Source organism: Lissotriton helveticus, chromosome 4_1, assembly GCF_964261635.1.
Source record: "Lissotriton helveticus chromosome 4_1, aLisHel1.1, whole genome shotgun sequence".
NCBI classification, from domain to species: domain Eukaryota; kingdom Metazoa; phylum Chordata; class Amphibia; order Caudata; family Salamandridae; genus Lissotriton; species Lissotriton helveticus.
The window spans coordinates 1,038,446,537-1,038,473,603 of NC_136063.1; the positions used below are offsets into that span (position 1 = coordinate 1,038,446,537).

The following is a 27,067-nucleotide window of genomic DNA, read 5'->3' on the forward strand; positions in this document are numbered from 1 at the left end:
TGGAGATAAACTATGGAGCCTATCCATCAGATGTGAGGCAGACTATGCATGGTGTTCGAAATATAACCAGTTAATGAATGGATAGAGATTGCCGTATTGCAGTGACAGAGATGAAATTAGCAGTTCCCACTATCATGTGGGCAGCAAGGTTATATAGGACTTGCAGCCATTGGATTACTGAAGATTCCATGTGCAGATATATGCCATTACAATCGTAAAATCTAGAACCAAGTGGAGCCAAAATTGCACGGCGTTTGCTTTCGCACAATACATAGCGAATAATAGGCCAGAGAGGTTTCATGAAAAAAGTGCAAGATGCAAAGACCGAGGCAACCCGACAGTCCATTTGATGTGAAGCATTAATTTTAACACCTGAACGTTTAACTTTTTGGCTGGTTGAGGCAAGGGTCAAAATTAGGTGGTTAGAACATAGTCTGTGCCAGTTATAAGGACTTCAGGTGTATTGATATTCAATTTGAGCCAGTACAGATTCATTTACTGGTATAGGCAGTTCTGGAGGACAAAAATGTCTTTGAAAGGAGCTCAGTTTGAATAATAAAAGAGTGCTATCTGCTTGCGTATAGAGATTCAGGCCAAAGGATACGATTGCTGTAAGTCTTCGCGTGTTCAGGAGCGCTTTACCCTTCATTGTAGAATTAAGACCGTGAGTGTTTAAGGAAGCTACAAGGAGGAAGTATGGCTGTGGAGCACTAGGAGGTGTAAGCTCATCGCCTGTGGGGGCCATAGATAATCTCCAGTAGTTAGAATCCCAATGAGATGTGAACCCCTCCCCAGCTAAAGTGGAACCCCATGTCCGAACCAATTGAGCCCTGGAAGATCGTGCGAGCCCTGGGCTGGTGTGTTACAGAAAAGACTGGGTTTGTAATACAGGGTACAACAACTGCAAAGGAAGCAACATAAAAAATAAAAATAAAAAAACAGAACACAATTTGGCAGCTGGGTACTAACCATCAGCTATAAAAATAGGGGCAGCTCTAGAGGATATCCCTTAGCCCCCACCTGTTCACAGCATTCGCCTCAAGAGAAGTAACAGATTTGACGGGGGTCAACGAAAATCAAAGCATGGTTCCAGAAGAAAAGGTTTGTTCATCAGTAGAAGCAATCAGGTCCGCAGCTGCGACCTCCACGGGCCTGCTGCTGACCACAGAGAAAACAATCATCCAGACGATATGTCAGTATCAGGGTCCGGGCAGTCAGCATGTTGGTAATGTCAATGGGTGAATTTCTTGGAACGGCTGCCTTAGAGGCCGATTGCTGCCATTTATCGGAGTGTCGAGAGCTGGGGAACGCTGACAGAGCGCAACCAGCTTCAGCTGAAGAAACCATGTGCAGCAGGTTGCATGCTTCAGCAGGGGAATGCACAGACACTCGCTTGTTGTCAATGGTGAAAAGTACGCGCAGAGGGAAGCCCCGGTGAATGTATTTTCTTGTCACACAGTTAAGACAAAGCATAACAAATGTTTCAGCGTTTGGCCAGAGTCTGGATGGAGTGGTCTTGAAAAAGGGAGAAGTTATCACTCCTGAAGGCAATGTAGACCATTTTCCCGGCTGCTTTCAAAATGTCCTGCTTGACCCTGTAGAAGCGGACTCTGGTGAGCATGAGGCACCAAATGGTTCTGCTGCAAGTACGTGAAAAAAACACGAGTATGATTGAGAGTAAGATCTCGGCCCTCAAAGTCCAGAAGAAAAAAAAAGAATGAATGAATTAATAAATAGCAGGATTTCTAGAGCACACATAAACTACTAGGAGTGTCCCGGCGCTAAAACAGAAAGTAAGAAGCAGAGGCTGAAAGAATTGGAGGGTGAACAGTCAGATCTTGAGTTTTTTTCCGGAAAGGCCTTTCACTTTCAATTTGACCTAGTTCATTGGGAAGTCTATTCCAGGCTTGAGGGCCAAAAGAGAGAATATGCTGGAACAACTCCCGGACATAGCGGTCAAGCTCGGCATTGGACATGGAGGAGCTCACACCCCCAATGCAGATATTATGGCACCTGGAACGATTCTCACAGTCCTCAAGGGTATCTCGCTGAAGTCGTTGCTGGGTTTTAAGCACTGGCATTCTCTCTCTCAGACCATCTTGCACCTGATCTTGCTGTGCCACAGTCGTCTCCACAAGGTCTATGCAAGATTCAATCCCCTTCACAGTTTGGTCAACCTCCACAAGCACCCTGGAGACATCACTGAACATAGCTGCGTGTTGATGGTGGTGGGGATGCTAGGTTTTCTCAAAACGGTGTAAATGAGAATTGTTTGTTGGGCGAGAATGAACAAGTTGACTTCAATTTGTTGGAAAGAGAAGGAAGAGTTTTGAATGGTGCAGCAGCAGATGCACCAGCTCTTCAATGGGAAGGTCGAAGAAGAGTACTTACTCCTTATTACTTAAGATTATATTTTGCAATAAGCTTCAAATGTTGCTTTTTTCTGTACTTATTATTTATATTTATATTATTTTATTTGTTAAGCTTATAAGGCGCGCAGCTACCCAAAAAAGGTTTCCCGGCGCCAAGACGGAGCATACAGAAGAGCAGAACCTTACGTAGATGTTACTGATCAAACAACCAGGTTTTGACATTTTTACGAAAACGTGAATAATTGTCTTCTTTACGAATGTGAGGAGGTAGCGTGTTCCAGATAGATGGACCTAGATAGGAAAACGATCTACCACCCACTATGGAGAGTTTAAACCTAGGCACACAGAAGTTAGCTGCAGATTGAGATCGTAGATGACGAGCAGGAGTATACGGGTGTACTAGCGCTTGCAGGTATTTAGGGGCAATACCAGCTTTTATCTTAAACATATAGCTCAGGGCTTTGAACTTGATGCGGTTCTCCACCCTGAGCCAATGGAGATCGTGTAGGTGGCCAGAGATACTAGAAGTTTTGGGAACCCTGCAGAGCAACCTGGCAGCAGAGTTCTGGATTAGCTGCAATCTACGCACCACAGCCTTATTTGAACCAAGATAGAGGATGTTACCGTAGTCAAGTCGAGATCTAATAAGAGCATTGACTACGGTCTTTTGGGTGGGAGTAGGCAGCATCCAAAGAATTTTTCTGAGCCATTTCAAAATGGTGAAACAGAGCCGCTACTTTTCCAGTTTGTTGGTTCATGGACAGAGTACTATCCACAATGACCCCAAGATTGCGGACATGGCTGTTCGGAACAGGAAGATTACCCATTTGAGTGGCCAATGGGAGGACTTCCAGAGATCATCATGTTTTCCCAAGAGGAGGACCTCCGTCTTGTCTCCATTTAATTTTAACTGGTTGATGGTCATCCAGTTAAAGATATCACTATGGCCTTGTTTAAGAATGGAGGGAGCCAGTGGACTGGATTCGGCAAGAGAAAAGATGATTTGCGAATCATCCGCGTAGGTCATGAGAGTAAGACCCGCTCTGTCTGCTATGTCAGCTAAAGGCTTAACGTACAAATTAAAAAACAAAGGGCTAAGAATTGAACCCTGGGGAACTCCGTGGGATGAAATAAAACTTTTTGAGCACGCTGAAGAGGACATATTTTGGAAGGTGCGATTTTCTAGAAAGGAGCAAACCCACTTTAGAGCTTCACCACTTATACCTGCATTTTTCAGTGTATTTATCAGCATTCTGTGCGAGATGGTATCGAAGGCCGCACTAAGGTCTAATAAAATGAGGGCAACTGTTTGGTCATTATCAAGGAGTTTACGGATCTTTTCCGTAACTCCCAAAAGTGCTGTTTCTGTGGAATAGCCGGCACGGAAGCCAGATTGTGAAGAGTGCAGGGAGTTATTGGTTTCTGCAAATTGTGTTAGAGCCGAGTGAACATGTCTTTATAGAATTTTCGAGAAAAACGGTATAAGTGAAATGGGTCTATAGTTGGCTAATACTTCGGGGTCAGCCATAGGTTTTTTCAGTAAGGGATTCACCATCGCATGCTTCCAAAGAGCTGGTACCGTAGATTGTAAGAGAGAGGTATTCAAGGTATCCAGGATTACTTCCAAATGCGGGGAATCCAGTTCTTTTAGGATATTAATAGGAATAGGGGATCCATAGGGGATCCTGATTCAATGTTATTTAGAATGATCTTAAAATCATCCATTTTGATGGGAGGCCAACACTCTAAGGTGCCCGTAGAGACAAAGGCAGTTTCAAATTCCTCTTGACTAATAATGTCAGGATTTGAGCTATTTATTTCCAGGGTTAAATTGTCAATTTTCCCTATGAAGAAATGGGCGAGATTGTCCTATTGTAGCTCATTTAGAGGTCGAGTACTTGCCGTCGTTTGAGCGCCAGCCAGTTCTTTGACGATATTAAACAAAGTTTTAGGTCGATTTGTAGCTTCCATAATAGTTTTAGACACATACAAGGCCTTAGCTTTTATACAAGAAGTGTGGTCATTATTTCTTGCCTTGTTATATGTCGCCTTCTTCTCAGGTGAGTAATATTTTCGCCATTGTCTCTCCGGTGCTTTGCACTTGGTCTTTTCGGCTTTTAGTGAATCATTATACCAGGGGGCTGGGGGACGATGGTTATTAACTTTAATGTGTGGTGTGGACAGACATGTGTCATCGGCTTCACAGAGCCACGTTTGAGTGGCTTTCGCTGCACTTTCTAATATGTATATTTTTCTTATTATGTTCACTTATTTTGTTGTTTTGGTTTTCTTTCATTGAACAAAAGATCCCTATTTATTGTTATGTTTCATTTCTGTTGTTTTTAAGGGGGGGAAGATGTGTTGTGTCTTCATTGCTATAGTTACTGGAATGTGTTAGTGAAATCTACGTAAGGTTCCAGGTGGAGGGTTCGGGGCTGGCAGTGATGCTGAGACCTCGGGATCGGACAGATGTATCGAGCTGTGTCTGTTGTGCGAACCTGAATTAAAGACTTCAATTAAATCTACGTCCAGCGTCTACCATTACGAGACAAACCCACCACAATTGGCAACGATCGGGATGGATTGTGGCAGCACTTTTAACAGCACTCCTCGTTTTTCATCTCCATAACACAGCGTGAGAAGATTATCTCTTCATTTCGTGTCAGGCGCAGAAGCATTTTCAGAGTGTGAGGCGCGGAAGATCTTCAAGTGTGTGGGACATATTTATGCAGGTCATATGGCAAATGTATTGAACATTGTTGATTTTCGGCACCATCAAAGTACTGTTTTATTTTAAACCTCTAACTGCCCACGCCACAAGAGCTCTCTCACCTTGTGTGCACTATGGTATCTGGTATTTCCTTAAGGATTGTCCTTCTCTGTTCGGTGGCATTTCTATTCCTACGCTGAAGCCTTTTCCGACGTCGGGGGGTCACGCACGTGACCTTACGTGCCGCCATTTTTCAGGCACCAACTTTACAGGAATTTACTAGCTGAACTAAGAGTTTTAATTGCCACTTGTGAATTTGATGGCAACATGGATTCCTATTTGAGAGATCAGCTAATTGTGAACTGTTTCAATAAAAAAGTTCAAGAAAGATTACTCTGCTGCACAAACCCTTCTCTAAGTGAAACACTTGAAATGGCGAGAGGCATTGAGAGTTCAGTGGTAGCCCAAAAGGAACTGAATAAGGCTAAAATTGCTCCTGAAACGGGACATGTTAACACCATTGGAACTAAACCTAAAGTTATTCCTAATAAAGTTAGCGAAGATAAAAAGCAGAGCGTGTGTTACAGGTGTGGCTCATTCACACATTTGGACAATGCAAAAAATTGTCCAGCTTTAGGCAAACCTTGCATGAGATGCAAAAAAGTTGGACATTTTTCACGTATGTGCAAGAACACTCAAAGTTGCCACTCTCGAAAGTGTGGAAGATCCTTCAGATCCCAACATTTGTGCCATCAAAAGTTTTAACAGAATTAGGTTTTCCATCAAATCTAAGGTGAATGATGGTGATCCTCTTTGTAATGTGATAATTGGTGATGTGGAGGTTCAAGTAACAGTAGACTCTGGCTCACCTATTACTTTAGTCACAGACTAGTTATTCTTCAAAGAATGGAAATCTGTTCAACTATTTCCACCAGATGTACGCACAATTGCTATTGGTGGGCATAATATTGACATGTTGGGCTTTTTCTTTGACAATATTAGATTAAAAGTTAGATCAAGGGAAAATTGGGATGGTGTTAAGGTCTGGCACTGCTTGTTCCATTTCCCTGGTGGATATTCCGGATTCTATTCTACATTACAACAGTTATTACTTCAGCATAATACTCTTTTTGAAGGTCAACTGGGTTAAGTACATTATTTGAACATAAAATCACCTTTAAAAAAGACGCACTGCCCACTATTCACAAAGTTAGAAACGTTCCTCTACGCATTCGTGATCAATTGAAACAGCATCTGGAGAAGTTGTGCGCTGACAAAGTCATAGAACCAATTGATTCTTCGGAGTGGATTTCTCAGATTGTCGTCGCGAAGAAGAAGGGCAAAGATTATATTAGACTCTGCATTGACTTATGATCTATAAATAAGAACATTTTAGTCGATTGTTTCCCCTTCAACTAAGATTCAGGATATGCTGGCTTATCTGGGAGGTACCAAAGTTTTTTCTTGCATAGACTTGAAATCAGCTTATCACCAGGTGCAGCTCGCAAAGGAGTCACAGTCACTGACTGCTTTTAACACACAATTTGGTGCTTTCAAATTTTTAAGAATGTCTTTCGGCCTAGCATCAGCAGATTCTGTCTTTCAGAAACTGATGTTCAAGTTATTTGTTGAATGTAAAAATGTCCTTGCTTATCAGGACGACATTCTTGTTTTTTCTAAAAAATACTGAGGAACATTTGAGAATTTTAAGTGATGTGCTACAAACTTAGAAGTTCACGGTTTTACAGATAAAAAAGAAAATTTTTAATTTGTAGTCAGCGGTATTGACTATATTGGTCATCATATTTCTGAATTCGGAATTAAACCTAAGTCTGATCTTGTCAAGGTAATCTATGATAGTCCTCCTCCTGAGAATAAAAACCAATTACGGTCTTTTCTCAGGCTGTGTGAATATTATTCACGGTTTATCTACAGAGTTTTTCTTTACAAACAGAGCCTCTTAGGAAACTTCTTAGGAAGGGTGAACAGTTTGTGTGGAAAGAAACTGAGTCTTCAGCTTTTAGTAATTTGAAAAAGCTCATTGTTAAAGCACCTGCCTTGCATGCCTTTAGGGATGATGTCCAATCCTTTGTCATAGTGGATGCCAGTGGAGTTGGACTAGGCACGATTCTCACACAGTTAATTGAAGCTGTGGAACATACCGTGTGTTTTGCCTCCAGGTCTCGGTCTTCGCCTGACCGCCATTACAGTACTATTGAATGGGAGGCCTTGGCATGTGTCTGGGCAACCAAACACTCTGAAACCTTTCTATGGGGCAAAAAATGTATATTGGTGACTGATCATAAACCCCTTGTTTTCTTGCTGTCAAAGAATGAACATGACCAGGTCAGTCTTAGGTTGGTAAGGTTGCTGTCCAGCATGTTCTAATGTAATTTTGTCATTAAGCATATTCCTAGAGGGAACAATGCGTGTGCCGATTTTCTGTCAAGGTGTCCTTTGGATGATTTACAAACCAACCTTCTTGAAGATGACTGAGTGTGTAGTTGGTCTTGTTGATGGATTGGTTGTTTTGGAGGGTGCCATTAGCAAATCTGAATGGGTGGTTTGTTCGAAAAATGATGAATCACTGGAATTGATTAAAAGTTATATCATCAACGCTTGGCCTGAAGAAAGGAACTTATGTGAAGGTTTGCGTCCCTTTCATAAGGTGAAAGATGAACTTACCATTGAAAACTACACCATCCTAAGAGGGAATTTGTTGGTTCCTCCGGGGGAATTTGGGTTAAGACTGATCAATTTTGCTCATCAAGGCCTTCTTGGTATGACCGGCACAAAGAAACGTTTACGACTTTACTATTGGTGGCCAGGAATGGATGTTGAGGTGGAGAATGTTTGCTCCGTGGCAGACAAAACTGTGAAGGTACACAACACTCCCTTTCATACTGTTACCTTTCCCAATGGTCCTTGGGAAAAACTGGGAATATACTTTATTGGTCCCATGTACAATCTCAGACCCAATATGAAGTATGCTTTAGTCCTAGTTGACTATTATTTGAAATGGGTTGAATGAAAGTTTTTATCTGAACCTTCTACAACTGCTTTGATTGATTTGCTGAATGATTTGTTTAGCAGGGAAGGGTTTCCTAAAGTTCTGGTCTCTGACAATGGGGTACAATTTAAATCTCATTTGATGCAATCTTTTCTAAAAACCATGGGAGTCTAGCATTTACCTGTGGCTCTTTACAGTCCTCAGGGTAATGGTATGGTGGGGAGTGAACAGGATGTTGAAAGAGACTATTAAGCTAGCTTCTGTGCAGGGGGAGTCGAATTCTGAAGCTGTTCAAGAGAGATTGTGGAGTTATCACAATACTCCACATTCTGCAACTGGCATTTCACCTTTTGTCTTTCTTAAAGGACCCTATGGTTCTTCCAAATAGAGTCCCAATTGGGTTTTGGAACAAACTAAGTGTGCCAACAGGATCCCTGATACTAAGCACTTGTGTGATACAATTGAAAAAGCTCAACTAAAAATGAAGCAGTTATGAAAAAGATAAGAAAGTAAAAGATATTACATTTCATGTTGGGGATCTTGGCAAAGTAAAAAGACCAATTGGAGTCAAAAGACATAATTCTAAGTTTTTTCCCAAAACACGTATTGTTAATGTTTCCAAACATGCAGTTTTAGTGGAGAATGGCAAGTGGTGGAGTAAAAGGAGTGTGGTGTTGGTAAAGAATGATTTGACCATGGGTTCTGACCTGGAGGTTCCTATCAAGGAAGAATATTAATTTGATCTGGAAGTACCCGACGTTCCCCTACCCAGTAAGTCATGTGAGATATATGCTCATAACACAGGTGGTGGGGATGCTATGTTTTCTCAAAACTGTACATGAGAATTGTTCATTGGATGAGAATGAACAAGTTGACTTCAATTTGTTGGAAAGAGAAGGAAGAGTTTTGAATGGTGCAGCAGCAGCAGATGCACCAGCTCTTCCAAGGGAAGGTCGAAGAAGAGTACTTACTCCTTATTACTTAAAAGATATTTTGCAAAAAGCTTCAAATGTTGCGTTTTCTACTGTTCTTATTATGTATATTTTTCCTTTTATGTTCACTAATTTTTTTTTGGTTTTCTTTCATTGAACAAAGGGTCCATATTCATGGTTAGGTTTCATTTCTGTTTTTTTAGGAGGGAAGATGTGTTGTGTTTTCATTGCTATAATTATTGCCATAGGTAGTGGAATGTGTTAGTGGAATCTATGCAAGGTTCCAGGTGGAGGGTTCGGGGCTGGCAGTGATGCGGAGACCTCGGGATCGGACAGATGTATCTAGCTGTGTCCATTGTGCAAACCTGAATTAAAGACTTCAATTAAATCTACGTCCAGCGTCTTCCATTACGAGATGAACACACCACACTGCAATGTCCCTCTTCATCTCCGGAAGGAAAGACTGGAACTAACCCTTCGTTGCCAGAGATGATAGATCTGGGGTGCCACCCCCTTGCAGCATCTCATCAGTAACTCCCGCTGCATCAGCACCTCAAGAGGTTTTTGCATTTGCCAACATGTCCTTCACAGAGGAGGAAGCCTTTGGGGGCTTATGGCATTAAAGAGGCCATGTCAGAGGCCACCCAGCTGCCTCATTGCATGCGGAAAAGTGCTTATGTGGGGCCCAAAGATGGCACAAGGAGGGAGGCCGGTTGCTGCTAAGCAGTAAAGGACCCGCTGGATGCTGCAGACCCCTCCAGTAGCCCTTCTTGGGGTCCCTGCCCAATGCAGCAGGCGACGACTCTATTGTTTGCGAAGGTAGGCCCAGCAACCTCGGGCTCGCATAACTCCAGTGGCCGGGCTCAGGTACTCATCATCAGCCACCTGCTAGGAACAGTGTTACAATCATGCAGGTGACCATTTTACAGCCGAGTAGAACAGTCTTGCGGCCGCACAGGATTACTCGCCATCAGGAAACTAGCTGCTTTTGGCTCCCAGGTCAGCAGCAGACTATCCGCATTCCCCCGGGCCCAGTATCAGGCTGTGGCAGACATATGCGGGAGCTCCGGCTCGGGAGCTTAGGCAAGAGAAGCCACCAAGGGTCCTTGTCCAGTCTACACCCCACTGATCATCATTCTTTAACATGATAAAGTATGATGAATATTACATTGAAGGAGACAGCTAGCATTTTAACAAATTTAATCATGAATCATTGTGACAGTTAAAAGCGCAGCGAGCAACATTAGCCAGGTTAGCCCGAAAGAATATTTTTAAAAAACATTTCTTGATGCAAGTCTAATGGCAGGCATGCACCGTAGTTTCAACACTGTGGTGGTGATGTCTTCTGAAAATAAAAGTCAAATCAACCAGGCAAGTACTCCAGGAATGGAAAAGGCGGCCAGAAGGATCACAATAAAGAGCTACCCGTCTCCAATTACCTAGTGTAGTGCTTTCCGAGTTAGAGATGACAGGGCTCTTTTGGTTCCCGACGGACTCCACAGAACTGCGAAGTAGGGGCTTGGGTGATAGAACTCATGATGTAGAATGTTCAGTTACAGACTGAGGAATAAAGACATGTTACACCAAGTACCGTGTGTGGCGTGGTCATTTGTATGTACCCGGGATGGGAAGGACGCAATACCCAATAGCTGGTAATTGCTAGAAAAAGTCATTGTTTCTTTCTGCTATAATGAGAAATACATATTCATCTTTTTGTTGTGTAAGAGGCCTTGACAAAAAATCCGCAAAGTCAAAAGTTAAGGCACTGAACCCCCACCGCGCGTTCAGGGGTAAAATGATGATAGGAGGGGGCATCCTTGGAGCAAGTCAAGTCCTTGATTTGGGCGCAAGACTGTCTGACAATATGTACTGGGAACCACAGTTAAGGAAGAGTAAAGGGATTCTACTCCAAAAGGCGATGGCCATAGCGAAGAAATATAGGAAAACCTCCAGTGGAGCAGTAACCCCAGTTCTTGAGGTTTATAGGGCCACAGCCTTTGCAGAGGCAGTTTACGATGCAGAACCCTAGGGATGGACAGATGTGTCTACAATCATTGTAGCTGAAAAACAATTAATTATAGCTCTTTTCAATCTTCCAATTAGCACCCCTCTGACCCCACTTCAATTTGTTCAAGCACTAAAAAGAATCCACCATGTGATCCAATTAAAACTTTTAACATATTGTGTACGAATCAGAAATACTCCGGAATTTGATTTATAAAAAAGTTTTAGAGGAGATCCTCAGTTTGGATAAGAGCTGGCACCCCTTGGTTAAAAGCACTGTGTGAACTTGTTAAGATGGAGGAGGTAGGGCTTATACCTGATAAAGTGGCAAAGGGTGTTATTGTAAAAATGAAACAAGCTTACTGGAAATTATATTGGAACAAATCTGGAATAATCAGAAAATAGGTAGTATAACTGAAGTTTTCTTCTCAAATTTTCAACAACTGGCAAGTCATAGCATTTTTACCTCTTATATCCAGTTATTCTCAAAGTTGCTGGTAAAGGCTCTCGTAGTGATTGCATAAACTGGTCCCATTCTCCCTCTGGAACAAGCTTCAACTCCTGATAGTAACGTTCAAACAGCTTATTTTCTTTGACTATGTCAGGGTAGCCACCTTCCCAACCCTGAACCACAAACATAAAAAGAACTGTAAGTGTAATAGTACCATTTTGAGCACATAAACAGCAAATCGGTTATTGATGTGCCTTTAACTAATGGATGAGAAAGCATAACTGTCTGGAGGAGAACTGTGCAACTTGTATGGCCAGGCTTATTGTAGGCATTTAAGCTATTCACTGCTAAGGACCTACATTACCAAGGAGCAGTTACCTTCAGAAACAAGCCTATAACCACAGACAAAACAGTCCCTTAAAAAAGAGAGATTAAATGTTAGATATGAAAGATTTAGCAAGAGCAGCATATGGTACTTTATTACAGGATAGCAAAGTTAATGCAAGTCTTAAAATTTCACGCATGTACATTGTTTTCTTAAGAACGGAGTGGCCTTTTGAAAACCACTGTAGCTGCATGTAAAAACCTCAAATAAATAATAGCAAAAGCATATATAAACCAAATTGTAACTTTCATGGGAAAAAATACGCCTACACTGAAGTGGGAAAGTATGGAGGAGCCAAGTGGTTGGTGAGGAGAAAACTAAACAGGGATGTGGAATTTAATAAAATATCTACTTGCCCATGAGATAGGATGCATCATAAATTTACTTGTCCTGTAACAAAATCCACTTGCCCCTTTGGTGCTATGTAGTGCGGCTACACACCATCAGCAATCTTATTATAAGAGCTCTGATAATAGCCTGATTATGGCAGAGTTCATACCATAGTAGGGTTGGAATGCTAGCAATTCTCTTAGATTGCTACCTTTCCATAAATCTACATACTAGGGCTGGAGGTAGCGGTAAGCAGTAGATCCCCCACAGTTAAAAATGCCCTTTTGAGTCTATGCAAACCTACTAACTTGCATTTTTTCTGGTTTTTCACAGGGTGGTCTTTAAAAAATGTCTACAGAAAAAGGTTGGAAATTTACTTTTGACATGAGTAGAAGTAAACCTTCTTCGGGGTTGGGTGAAAAAAAGTGGTTGGTGGGAATGTGAATTTGTTACCGCTCAACAGATTTTCACATGAGCAAATTAACACATGCATATTTTGCTCATGCTAAAATGCAGTTCACAAATATTTTCTAGGAGTCCGATTTCCTGACCTACTTCTGTAAATTCATGGAAGCCGCAAACACAAGGAAATGATGGACGGAGCGCTGAAACTTTACAGACACTCACCCCCAGTCACAGATCTGGGTTGAATCCATCATCGTTCTTTAGCTCACTTTGCCACCTCAGTTAAGACGTTTCTAACCCCTGCTGCGCACCTCAGCCAGGCCCTTTGTCCAACCCCTGCAGGCACCCATCCACCACAGACGGTCTCTAGCTGTGTACAGATGGGCTGGCCACAGGTGCATCCACCCTAGCAGGTGGCCAGCCCTGCCGTGCATGGCCTATGGCCCACCCTACCACAAGAGGCTTAACCCCGCTACACATAAACACTGGCACACAGAGCATGTTTTTTTTTTTTTAATGATTCATAGATCCACAGACTGAGTTTGCTAACCTACATTAAATTTCATGCTCAGGTACCACAAACCCAGGGTAAGCTTCTCTCCGAGATGTCAAGCCTTACGGAGTCAGCCGTTTCAAAGCCCTAACTGTGAACCCCCAAATTGAGGCATAGGTTTGTGAAGCTTGATCTGTGTTCGCAGTGCTTAGAACATGAAGCTTGTGCTTAGAACATGAAGCTTGCTCTATCTGCAAATTATTTTCAGAATTACCGATTCTTTTACACCTGAAATGATGACAGGGCATGCAGTACAGAGAAAGGTACCATGATCCTTCGGAGTCATTTTAGGTGTCTGGAGTCAAGAACCGCAAATCCCAAAATCGATCTTCAGAGAGTGCAATGTCATTTAAATCATAGGAGCGCTCTTCAATGGTCACCCACTAACTCCTGGGGGGGTGGGGGCGGGGGGGATTCACTTTTATTTATTTTTTCAAGGCATGCAAAGTGTGCCCTGCTTCCTGAAATGACGTCCGAAAGACATTTTCCTTTTGGAGCCCACAATCGGAACACCTACTCCCACGATTTCAAAGTCTGGGACCCTGGCTTACAAAAGGGTGAAAAGGCTAATTCATTTAAATAGATTCCTATATTTGATTGGGGGGGGGGGGGGGGGGGAGGTCATGGATATCTTCAGATCGGATTAATTAACTCTCCAGCATTAAAATGGGTAAGATATACAAAAGTGTTAACCCTTTCAAGCCCACTCAGCACCTTTTTTTAAACACATATCACAAAAACTACTGAACAGATTTAAACCAAACAAACAAAAGCACAGTTTCTGAATTAATTTCTACTTTCAGGCTAAATTTGGTGTAAATCCGTGAAGCAGTTTTAGCTGTAGGTATGAAGAAAATTTCCCATATGAGCTAAAATGGGAACACCTAATCTCCTGACCCCACTTTTTAACTTTTTTTCTCCTCTACACAGATCAGCACAAAAATTGGCATGCCAGACAGTAAGTGACCAGGGCAAATGACTGCCAAATTCGGTGCAGACTAGTCCATGGGGTTACAGGAAAATCAAACACGTATTTGCAATGCAATAGGTCTCGCATTTATGAGAGTTTGAGCTATTGGCAATACAATAGCTTAAACTCTTGCAAATGCAAGACCTACTGCATTGCAAATTACTAGTGCCCTTGCTGCGCTTTTACATTCATGGAGGATGCGCCACTTTCTTTAGACAAGCTACGTCTAAAGAAAGGGGCATGGCCGACATTAAAGTGAAACCACGGCATGGGGCGCCTTGACAAAAAAAAAAAAAAAAAAAACATTTGTCAAGTTGACAAACAAATGTTTTTGATTGTAAAAGCGCCCATGCCGCGCTTTCATTTTAATGTCGGCCACGCCCCTTTCTTTAGACACAGCTTGTCTAAAGAAAGTGGTGTGGCCTCCATTAATATGAAAGTGCCGCATGGACAGTAGATAACAAAACAGAAAAAAAAAACATTTTAAACAAGTAAGCGTGGCCACTATACTAATAGCATACCGCGCTGCTAAAATAAATAAATAAATAGGACGCAGCCACTATAGTTAAAGCGGTCCGCCATTAGTAATTCTGATTAAAATAAAAGTGTGCGGCGTGCTGCGACCTAGTGGGTGGTATAGGGGCAAATCATTAAACAAAATAGTGCTCACAGCCAAGATAAAGAAGACCGTGTAACAAGACAAGTAAAAGGTCCAGTCGTTAGGTGAGGTAACAAACGGAGAAAAGGCGGTACGAAGGACTACCAAGCCTAATAACGATTCGGAAGCCAGTGTTTACACAAAACACAAGCCAATTAAAATATAGGCAGAGAGTGTTCGGAGCTACAAAGCCATACTTTTGCATGATATATATATATATATATATATATATATATATATATATTTTTTTTTTTAATATACATAGACATATACACACACACAGTCATTTTACAATGGGATGGAGACAGGACTGTCCCCTATGCCCGCTCTCATTTGCGCTAGCAGTTGAGCCCCTTGCGGCCACAATAAGGGCAAGTGAAGAGTTTACCGGCATAGCATTTGAAGTACTTCAACTCAAGGTCAGCCTATTTTCCAAATTACATGCCTTTTTCCTACACCACTCAAACTCTTCCTTTCAAGCTCTACTCTTGCAACTGAAAATATCCAACCGTGTCTCAGACTTGAGCGTTAGTCAAGAACAAGCATTTGCAAAGCAATCGGTCACGCGTTAGTGAAAGCTAGAGCTATTAACGTTGCACTTGATATTTTAGTTATTTTTTTGTTTGCTGTGGAGTGAGTTGTTTAACCTATCTAAAGAGATAGGAAGTAAAGGGGATGGAGAGGAAACAGTGGAAAGCACTCCTGAATCAATTTTAGACCTGGAGGGATAGCTCTGCTCTGAAAGCAAATAAATCAACAGCAGATGACATTTTTGTTTCGCTGGTTCATTTGTGAAACCTGTGACATCTCTACTTCTCAAGAGAGCCACTGTGACAGCTTCTGTGTAGACCATTCAATTTTTAAGGAATGTAACTTTTTCCTGGATAAAGTCAAATTACCCCAAGACGTGCAATACCTCCTTTACGTATTCTAGGTTCTGAAAAAAGCTACTGCACACAAAACCATAGGGACTGTGTAGGCGGACAACTGCCTAAAAGAGATATTTACCTCGAGGTGTCAGGAATGTTTCTCCTTGAAGGTCATGTCACACCCTTGGAACAGCTGGCAAACAAACCTAACAAACTAAAAAGGTTGTTGGATATGAATCACTGCGTCTCAATCGTTGGGGGACTTTATTGGCGGTTTGTTCTTTTGATGTCAAGTTAAGTACTGCCTCCATTGCTCTCACCCCAAGGATATAATTGGAAAAGAAAGTAGGCCCCTGGCTTTCACAATAGAACAATTTACAGGCGCCTAATGATTGCCGTTCAGTCTCACACAAAGGCACGAAATGACCTGGAGGAAAGACATAAGCATACACAGTGTGTAGAATTTCGTTAAAAGTGAAACAGTCTCAATGAAATAAATTACACATAAAAGAGAATATGGCCAACTAGAAATAAACCACAAAAAAAACTAATCGAGCAGCGATGGACGGCACTCGGGAGGTTAAGTGACGGCAGCAATTACGGGAGGGAGGGAGGGGATGCGAGCGAGGAGGCAACAGAGCTGGCCAAACAAAAGAATCAATCAGCGATGTCTGCTGGGTGGGAACCATGCACCTAAAGGCGGGACAGATGGACACTATTAACCAAGCAAAGTAAAGGAATTTTCAAAGGCAACCCAACCAACCAAATGCACCTTGCTTCTCAAAAGCTCATATTCTGAATGCAGCATGCCACCCAGAGTGGCGCATGCACTGCCCAGGCGAGACCTAAAAAATCAGATGTCCTTAATCCAATGCTTCCCCAAAAAAGTATGCAACACATATAAGACATGTTAGCATTTAAAGGAGCTCCATTATATACCTTGGTATAAATCGGCTAAACAGGTACAAGGTTGAAACAGGATCTAGCACAAAATGTTGTGATTGAGGGGAGGGGCACTAGATAGCCCACAGCAAGATGGCAGCACTCTAGTGCAGCTCTGCCGGCCGCGAGCCATAATCCATCTACAATCCTGGAAATTGTCTGCCATCGATGGGTAAAAAAGGCACTAAGTACTAACAATCATCTTCTGTTACAGAAAGACAAAATAAAGAGAAAGCAGGACAATCGAGGATTTAAAAAACTGAAAGACTGGGCTGGGCCACAGTTACCAATATGGCAGACACCGGACTTGTGTTGCGACTGCGTTGAGTGGCAGTGGTGCTGTGCTGGGAGCCTGAGGAGTGGTGGAGCGACCCTCCGGCAAAACATAAAAGTGCAACATCGGGACTGGGGAGCTGGAGGATACCCAAGATTTTAAGAGCTGAGCCCACCTGGCTGAGGAGTGAGAGGCCGCGGAGACCTATGGAGGCTGCAACAGTGGTGACTGCTGTAGAAGTGGCAAAACAGAGAAGAGCAACTGCATTGTCTCTGCAGCCCCACTCCCAAATTAACATTGATAAATCCTGAAGGTGAATAATGTCTACTTGGAAAAGAGACAGAGCTGTGCGGCTGGCCTGCAGGGTCATTCATGTGACGGAGGTGCTGTGGCTTGGCCTGTGCTGGAACCGAAGCCGCTGTCTGGGGCAGAGACAGGCAGCCTCACCTGGTTGTGGATTGTGCAATTGCATGGCGCCTAAAAATCATAGGTGCAAGACTGCTCTTTGATCCGCACCAAAAACAATACTCAGGCGGCCTGTAGCCACACAAACTGACTGAATACTTTGTGCAGTCTCGGACCCTGGTTCGTGCGAGCGTGCACTATTACCTCTGAACTGTTTACAACACAAGGTGCCGGTGACATGCTGGAAGCTGCAAGGGCCCTTTCAGCCACTCAGAAAGGCCCACTGTGAGACAGCACGGGTTGAATTGATCAGGCTACGGCAGAAGAGGTTAGCAGCCCTGTTCAGAGATCCCAAATTACTTGTAGCACTGAGCCCTGCACACACTCTCACTCACCTATGATACTGGCGCGCCAATTGCTTGTGCTGGACAATCGAGGAGGGATGTGCTTGTCCCTGCACACACCCCCCACCCCCGCCTCTGGAGAGGATTGGCGGACAAAAAGGACACATGAGAAAAGGGGGGTGCCTACAGGTACCACATAGATTGACACTACAGGGCACGAGGAGGTAAGTCTGACCCATCGCACTGGATCTTCAGAAGGTTCTGGGCAATATAGCATCTGCGAATCCCACTGACCCCTGCTATTACCTGTCTAAGCGAACAGACATCTGAGAACTGGCATGTTGGGGGCTCGCTTGCTTGCTCTCCCCCATATGCAGACCAAAGTTGGGACCTTGTTAGGGCCACCACTGACTCGTTTCAGATTTGTAAAGGGTTCTGGTCTGGACCGAAACGCCAAGAAAGATAACCCCAATGGGGAAACCTGACAAAGCGCAGCCAAAACTAACTATCGACATGTGAAAAAGTACAAGGATAACTCCGGAAATGGCAACAGAACGTGGATGGCTCTGGGGAGAGCGTCCCATCTCTGGAGGGCACACTCTTGGCAATGCAGTAAAGTCTACAATCCATAGAAAGTAAAATTGATCATCTCAGTGTGCGCAAAGAATACCTGTCCACCAAACTTGATAAACAAGCACAGCGCCTAATAGAAGCAAAATAGAGAAAATCCACCACGGAAGAGAGCATGAACTCTATGAACACTAAATGACTTAACATGGAAAAGGTACTTGCAATAATACAAGCAAAAAACGAAGATCTGAAGGCACACTCTCGTCGTAGCAATCAGCACATAGCGGGATCCAGAATCCACAAATATTGGAAAAATAGAGCTATATGTGGAGCAAATGCTGAGAGATATTTATGGCTCAGACAACCTCTCCCACATGTTAGTGGGGGAGCACGCACATTGATCCCCGGCACCAACAGCACCCCTGTGATCGCCCCCCATGACTGATCATATGCAAATGTTTTAATTATCAGGACTGTGATACAGTGTTATGGATGGCGCAAGAACGACAACATATAAACAACCAAGGTAACACAGTGTCATTCTTTCCTTACTTCATGACCAATGTCAAGGTGGCTCGAAAAGCGTACTTACCTGTTAAACAAGCATTTGCAATGCAACGGTCTCGCCTTTGCCAAAGTTAGAGCTATTGGCATTGTAAATGACAACATTTTTATTTATGTGTTGGTTTTGAAAACAGATAAATAAATGGCATTGTCATTTACAATGTCAATAGCCATACAACTTGTAATTACATTACACACACAGAGGGTCACACGCACACATACAATCTTACTACCACACACAATTTCTCTCTCACACACAGTCTTCTCTCTCCCACGCAATCTGTCTGTCTCTATCGTGCACACACACTTACAATCTCACACATAATCTCTCGACCACACACACAATAATTATCACTTTCTCACATACACACTCACACACAATCTTTCTGACGCAAACACTTGCAATTATTTCCACACACACAAATGATCTCTCTCACGCACACATAATCTGTCTATCTTTTACACACACAATCCCTCTCACAATCTGTCCCCCTCTCTCATACACACACACACACACACACGCAGTACGGAGGTGACAATCAGATGCACCCCTGAGAAGCCTGCCTCAGGAGACAGGCGTCCGTGGAGACACAACCAGGATGAGACAAGCACACACTCTCTCAGGAGCCGTCACGGGTGGAGCGAGCCTATCGGCACCAGCTGCGCGTCACCAGAGAGGCCTTAATTCGGGGTTATTCACACATTCACGGAAAGGTGAAATGAGGAGCGGGGGTGCAGACTGCAGGCACGAGCAGAAATGTGCACAAACGCGTCTGCACGTATATGATTACACACTGAACATACGTGTGTGTGTGTGTAAATAATATCCAATGTATAGCTATATTAAACTGCCTCACTACAACCACATATAAATGTTATTATATACATATCTATATGAGCATAGATTATGCAGCCCCATATCAGGGAAATAAACGCCCCCTTCATCGCCGTTCCTGCCCGGATCTCACTGTCCTCAAGAGCAGGTTCAAGCCTCGGTTGTTTTAAATGTCTATGCTTCTCAGAAATAGCGCCCAGATGCCCCACCCGGGCATTATAGAGTAGGGATCAGATTTAGATAAAATAAAGTCTTAAAAAAACAAACGCGTGCCTTTCATTGCTATCCATGTAGACTCCAAACGGACTGTCATGAAAAAACACATTAGGTACAAGCTGACCAGGCAATCCGAGCAGAGTGAAGCTGAACTGCCCGTAAACTGCTGAGCTGCCGGTAAATTATTATAATGCAGCTACAATCTATTGCCGGAACCTTCAGAAGACTAGAATATCATAAGCAGCGGCTGCATTTTACTATCATATGGCACCTTACCTAATTGAAAACACTGCCCCATCTTTAAAAAAGTACACTTACAAGCCAGCGCTGTCAGAAGAATATTAAATCACAGCCATCAACGAAATCAAGTAATAGCCGCTCTAATGACTTACCACCGCTGAACCGTAATTACAATGTTTTCCATTGTTTACCAGCTCCGACAGCGGAAGCGAAACCTTCCTTGGGGCTTGGGGCGGGACTTCCGTCTTTGGAAGCCCGCGCACGCGCCCACGGAGAAGCAGTGCTGGTGACGCGGGGCTCATGCCCGAGGGAGAGCCCCGCGGAGGCTACAAGACTATCGAATGACGGTAAGTGGGGGGGCGCTTGCATGTATGGGGGGGGGGCGGCGCTTGCATGTATGGGGGGCGGCGCTTGCATGCATGCGGCGGGCGGGGGGCACTTGCATGTATACTGCGGGGGGCGCTTCTATGTATGCGGCGGCGGCCAGGGGGAGGGGGGCCCGCTTCTATGTATGCGGCGGCGGGGGGAGGGGTGGGGGGGCCCTTCTATGTATGCGGCGGCGGGGGAGGTGGGGGGGGGCTTCTATGTATGCGGCGGCGGCGGGGGCCTTCTATGTATGCGGCGGGGGGGGAGGGCGCTTCTATGTATGCAGCGGCGGGGGGGAGAGGGGAGGGGGGCCTCTGTATGTGTGTAGGTGCGTTCCTGTGTGTGTGTGCCTTCCTGCCTGCATGTGTGTGTTCAGTGTGGCTTTCCTTGCGCATGGGATTATGAGGCACGGCGACGTGCGCGCTCACGAGGTACAATCTCCGGCAGGAGAAGCTCGTGACAGTCTGCTGTCCACATTCCCCTAAAAGTGATTGCATAAGTTGTCTCGCCCTAGACAGCAAAAAGCTTCGCTTTTTGCTTTCGTCTAGGCGAGACCTAAAAACAAAAGCTACAACAGGCGGAGATCAAATACACAATGATATAAACAGCCAAGGTATAGAGAATAGAACATCAAGGACAGGCGAAGAGCTTCACGACGTCCAAGGCAGCAATGGCCTATGTTAACCACTCAACCCGCGGAAGGGCATGTCACACTCACGAAGAGGAAAACTGATAACATCAATAGTGTGAAGGCACACTGCTGCCAGTGGTACCGGAGATCAGGATACAATGGAAAATATGACTAACAGGGAATGCTGGTATACTCGAAGATATAGTGCTGGTACTGACTGGTGATGGTGAGTGGCCCTGTGGACCAATATATTTCTTCTCTTCTGATCTTAAAGACGACTGGCTCAGAGCAAAATAACCGGTTGTACAATATGACCCGTCACAAACTCGGGAGAGGGAAAACCCCGCCCCCCCATGCTAACGTAATACGCTCCACCCATTCTTACCAACTTAAAGAGCCTTATACATCTGTGTCTCTTAGACAGACACCCCCGTCCATTGTGAGGGCAATTAGGGCTCTAGTGACCCCACATTGGTGTTCCCCAAATGTATGTATAAGTTACACCAAAAAGGTGGCAACTCTTAAATACAGCTAATGTTATAAAACATTGTTTTTTCATTCTTATTGCATTACAGGGAGACCTTTCACATAATTGGGATGCTTGCGAGGAGGGGAGTTAAATAGTTTAGAATGTTGTTGCCATGATACTGCACTGAAGATTGTAGTTGTTGCACACACTGACACAATAATACCTTTCCAGTTTATAAATGACACAGGGGAAGTAAAATACTAAGTTGAAACAGCTTAACACCCCCTCGTTGATCATGTGGAATGTTCGAGGGCTTAACAACCCCTGCAAGACAAGAAAGGTGCTGGCATAGCTCAACCGGCACCATATGTTTATGTTTATGTTTTGGCGATTTTTATAGCGTGCAAATACCCAGGGGTGTCTCGGCGCGAACTGATCAGACGATGGCTATAGCAGATCTTAATGTGGGAACAGCCAGGTTTTTAATTTCTTCCTAAAGTTAAGGAGAGTTGGGGCAGTTTTGATGGTGAGAGGGAGTGAATTCCATAGTCTGGCTGTGGAGATCACAAAGCATCTGTCACCCCAGTTAGCTTTCTTAGTGCGTTGGACTCTGAGCAGATGAGCTGAGGATGAACGAAGGGTTCTGCGGTTTTCAAGCGGACAGAGGGCGTCTTTGAGAAACTGCGGGCCTGAGTTGTTGATGGCTTTATAGGCAATGCACAGTGCCTTAAATTTTGTACGGCTCCTGACAGGGAGCCAATGAAGCTGTTGGATGTAAGGAATGATGGAGGTGAACTTGGGAATGCCCAGTAAGATTCTGGCTGAGGCATTCTGCACTAACTGAAGCCTATTAAGAACTTTTTCCTGTGCATTGAGAAGGAGGGCATTACAGTAGTCTGTTCTGGCAAAAACAAGGATGCTGATCAGAGTTTTACCAGCTGAAGTGGGAAGGTAAGGAAGAAGCTTCTTGATCTTCTTCAGAGTGAAGAAGGAGGTGGAGACTACGGAGTTGATGTGATGGTGAAAGAGCAGTCTGTCATCAAATATGACTCCAAGGTTGCGAACCTTAGTAACAGGTTCTGGTGGAGGTCCCATCTCATTGGGCCACCATAGGGGGGACCAGGCAGGTTCTAGTTTCCCGAATGTCAACCTCTGTCTTTTCAGAGTTTAATTTTAGACAGTTTGAGGACATCCAGGAACTGATGGCAAGCATTCCCTCTTGAAAGTTTGCTGCAACTGTCGGTCCATCATTGTGTACAGATAGGACCAGTTGGGTGTCGTCGGCATAGGTTGTGAGACTGATGCCGTAAGACTGGATCACCCTTGCTAAGTCCGAAACATATATGTTAAACAGGGTCGGACTTAGCGAGGAGCCCTGTGGTACTCCGCAAGGAAGGGAGAACGTGTGGGAGAAGAAAGGGCCCAGCTTTACAGCCTGTGAACGGTTGGCCAGAAAGGAGGCAAGGAGTTCTTTGGCATTGTTCTGGATGCCGATTGCTGAGACACGGTCGATCAGAGTGGCATGATTGACTGTGTCGAAAGCTGCAGATAGATCAAGCAGTATTAATACTGCCGCTCCGCCTTTGTCTAATGTCATTCTTATTTCATCTGCTGCTTTTATTAAGGCTGTCTCGGTTCCGTGTCCCTGCCTAAAACCAAATTGGGTATCGTCCAATAAGTTATTTTCATCGATAAATTTGGAAAGTTGTATATTCATAACTTTTTCAAATATTTTTGCAGGGAAAGGGAGACATGCAATGGGTCTGTAACTGGATGGGGAGGAGGGATCAAGGGTGGGTTTTTTCAAGAGTGGCTTGATGATGGCCTTTTTCCAGACTGAGGGATATGAGCCGGTAGTGAACATAGTATTACAAATATGCGTCAAAGAGGGGGAGATGACGTCCGGGATGCGATTGAGGATGGAAGGTGGACATGGGTCCAGGGGTGATCCTGATGTGGTGCTAGTGATTAGGCGAGAGACTTGTTCCTCAGTGACTAATTTGAAGTTACAGAAGGAAGGGACGTTGATAGCTGGAGATTGTTTAACTATGAAGGTTGAAGGAGGTTCGTGAAGAAAGGCTGAAAAAATAGAAGTGACTTTGTCCTTAAAAAAATCTGCAAGGGAATTGCAGAGGGATTGGGACGTGTCGGGAAGGGGGGGCAGGGGGGGTTGAGAGATGATTAACCACTTGAAACCGTTTTCTTGCAGAGTTTTGAGCCTGATTAATTTGGGAAGTGTAGTAAATCGTTTTTTCTGAAGTGATGAGGTCTTTGTATTTGGATAGGGCGCTTTTATATGAGATTTTGTCAATTGGGTTGTAGTACCTGCGCCAGTGTCTTTCCAGATTTCTGCAATGTTGTCTTTGAAGACGTAGGGATTCAGAGAACCATGGGGCAGAAGGAGATTTTCTATTGCAATGAGTGGTTTTAGGGGGTGCTAGTTTGGAGCAAGCCATATAAAAATAGCAATCCTTCAGGAGACACATTACACGAAGTAAACTGACATTGGGATTGGATTGCGATGGGCTGGTACCAGACTGGCCTTCTCTTACTCATCTTATTCCAGGGGAGTACTAATACGAATACGGAAAGGCATGCAATTCACCATGACAGAGGCCATTACAGACAATCAAACGAGATATGCCATACTACAGGATACCCTCCATGGTTCCCTTTTCAACCTAGTGAACACATATAGGCCGAATGTAGACGATCCGGGGTTCTTCACTCGAATATGGAACATCTTACGCACCTTACCACAATTTGTCATAATATGGGTTGGGTGGGGATGGGATTTGAACAGATTGTTCGACATGATGCAGGATAGGTCAACACAGGTCCCTGGCAATGATACACAATCTGCCACGGTACTGAGGGAGGGGATGAAAGACTTTGGAATGGTGGACTTATGACGTAGGTGTCACCAGTGTGCTAGAGAGGGCACCCAAGCCTCAGCGGTGCTCAATTTGTGGTCTAGTTTAGACTATTGGTTGACAACGGAGGAGATTAGCACTTGGGCGACGGATATTCAACACCTACCCCAAACCTTGTCCAACCATAACCCTGTCAAATTAGATGTGAAGATATCAATGCAGATGCCAACCACATTCAGCTGGCGATCCAATGCAACTGCACTGCTGGAACAGATATCCAAAGATACATTAAGATCAGCTACACTAGAATACTTAGATAGCAATAAAGGTTCAGTGGAAAAAGCAGATGCACTCTGGTAAGCCTTTAAGGATGCAATACGAGGGATTTGCATTAGTACACAAGCGGGAATACTCAAGTGCAACTCTAGTCGATGTCAGCCGCCAAATCACAAATTATCATTACATGGCAGAACGAGAGGTACGCTATCTCTCCTGAAAACATGTGGCAAGAATGTACAGGGGAGGGAAGGGGGTGGCTGGGTAACTTATTGCCCACCAAACTTAGACCCATGGGGAGACCTCATCATGGGATAAAGTTCACTGACCAGAATGGGAAGGAATCTAGATACCCCAGGAATTCGGTATGCTTTTTCAAAATTCTATGCAACATTATACACATCTAGAGAATCCACAATGAAGGAGATTCCATCCTAATTGGATGATATAGCACTAGTGTGGAAATCAGCAGGTCAGAGGGAGTACTTATCACATCCATAGAAGAAGAAAAGGTGCACAAGGCCATCCGCTCCATGCCAAATGGGAAAGCACCCATGAAATCTAAGGAATATGTAACATTATTGGCGCCCCATCTGCAAAACAGATACCTCTATATATATATGGAAGCATACACTAAACAGATGCTCCCTCTGACTCACTGTGAAACTCTCATCATAGAACTTCTGAAACCTGACATACGCCGGGAGAGGTGTGAGTCGTATTGTCCCCTCTCGCTAATTAACACTGACGCCAAGGTGCTGGATAAAATTCAGGCTAGTAGACTTCAGCCCCTACTAACCAAAGTGGTCCTCCCTGACCAATATGGTCCTCCCTGACCAATCAGGGTTCGTGCCGAACAGATCAACAACACATAATTTAAGTACAATATTTGCAGTACTCCACCAGCTGAATCTTAACTTGGAAGCAGCAACAATATTACTTGATGCCGCTAAAGCCTTCGAATCAACAGAATGGCCCTACATGTTCACTATTTTGTCATGGATGGGCATTCCAATGGGGTTCCTGATGTGGGTGAGGCTGTTGTATACATTACCAATGGCCAAGGTGCATTTCAACGAAAACACATTGGAACTGATGCCTATTTATATATGGGTACAAGAAAGGAATGCCCACACTCTCCTGTATTATTTTCACTGGCCCTGGAACCACTAACATGCGTGACTCGACAAAGACAGCAATTGCAGCGTTACATTTTCAACAGACTTATTGGCATCTCATTACATACGGACATCTGGTCCCATACGTCTACAACATCTGACAGCCTTACTCAGAGAATATATCCGTTGTGAAAGGCACTCTGGTCTGGGTACAAACTGGGCGAAATCAATCAGTGATATTACCACCAATGCCTTGTACAAAGCCATATAATCAGGACTACCTTCTTGAGTGGAGCACAGAACCCGTGAAATACCTGGGAATCTGGATACATAAAGCTCCCGATACAGCAATACCTGAGAACAATGGTAAAGCTATGGTGAAATTGGAAGACAAACTGGCAAGCTGAACAAAGATGCCCTTGTCCATGGCTGACAGTTGCAATAATGAAAACGATTATAGTGCCACTATTTCTTTACTTGTTCAGCAATATACCAATAGTGCTACCCCAAGCCTTTTTTAAAACACTTTGCACACAATGTTAGCATGGGTGGATAAACAACACCGTATTGGGAGGGATTTGATGACAAGACCTTGTGTGTAGTGTGGCTTCAAGGCACCAGATTTGTATCTTTGCTATCTGTGTGCACAAGCGCAATACTCGCACTATTGGTACTTCCCCCAGACATGCGTACGGCACTTGGCAGTGGAGGCGGGAGATGAACGTCCGCTTCGATACATCCTACCATATAAACGGACCAATGTCGCTAATACAGAAATAAATACAATACACTGCACATCCTCACAATGGAGAGCTCTAAGCACCACACTGCCATTGTGCACTACCCAGCTATTTCCATAACACAGGATGTGTACTTGCTCTATTCAAACAATAGCGAGAACTATATCCAGCGGGGAAATTTCTGGAACCAACCGATCTGATATACATTCAAAATGCAACACCTCTTTTCCCATTCACATATCACCGACTACGATCGTCTTTAAGGTCCTTTTCCCTATGTTCCCAGATGAACCCCACCCGCCCCCCCCCCCCTCCATTTGACTTCACTGCAGATGTTATTTGCCAGTGCTTCCCGTAGACTCCATGTCAGCTTTGCAGCGGTGCGCCTTCTAGGGGCCAACCCAGCATGCATCCCTATGCTTTCTCTCCTGGTTCCCTGTGTGCACCACGAGGGCCGATAGCGCGCAGCACGCCGCGGGAGGGTGGCCCCCCCGCATACATTACACTTGCAACGAGTGAGGGAGGAACACACGCCTGTTCCTGCCTCTGAGATTG

At 44.1% G+C, this 27,067-nt stretch overlaps 1 protein-coding gene across 1 annotated transcript in view; it reads right to left on the reverse strand.

Annotated features, from left to right (window-relative positions):
• NSUN2 (NOP2/Sun RNA methyltransferase 2) overlaps positions 1 to 27,067 on the reverse strand; it is a 506,360-nt gene that overhangs the window by 445,951 nt on the left and 33,342 nt on the right. Inside the window, exon 2 of the mRNA XM_078687631.1 lies at positions 11,495 to 11,652. Coding sequence (XP_078543757.1) covers positions 11,495 to 11,652 — 158 coding nt within the window. The remainder of the gene's footprint in view (positions 1 to 11,494; positions 11,653 to 27,067) is intronic.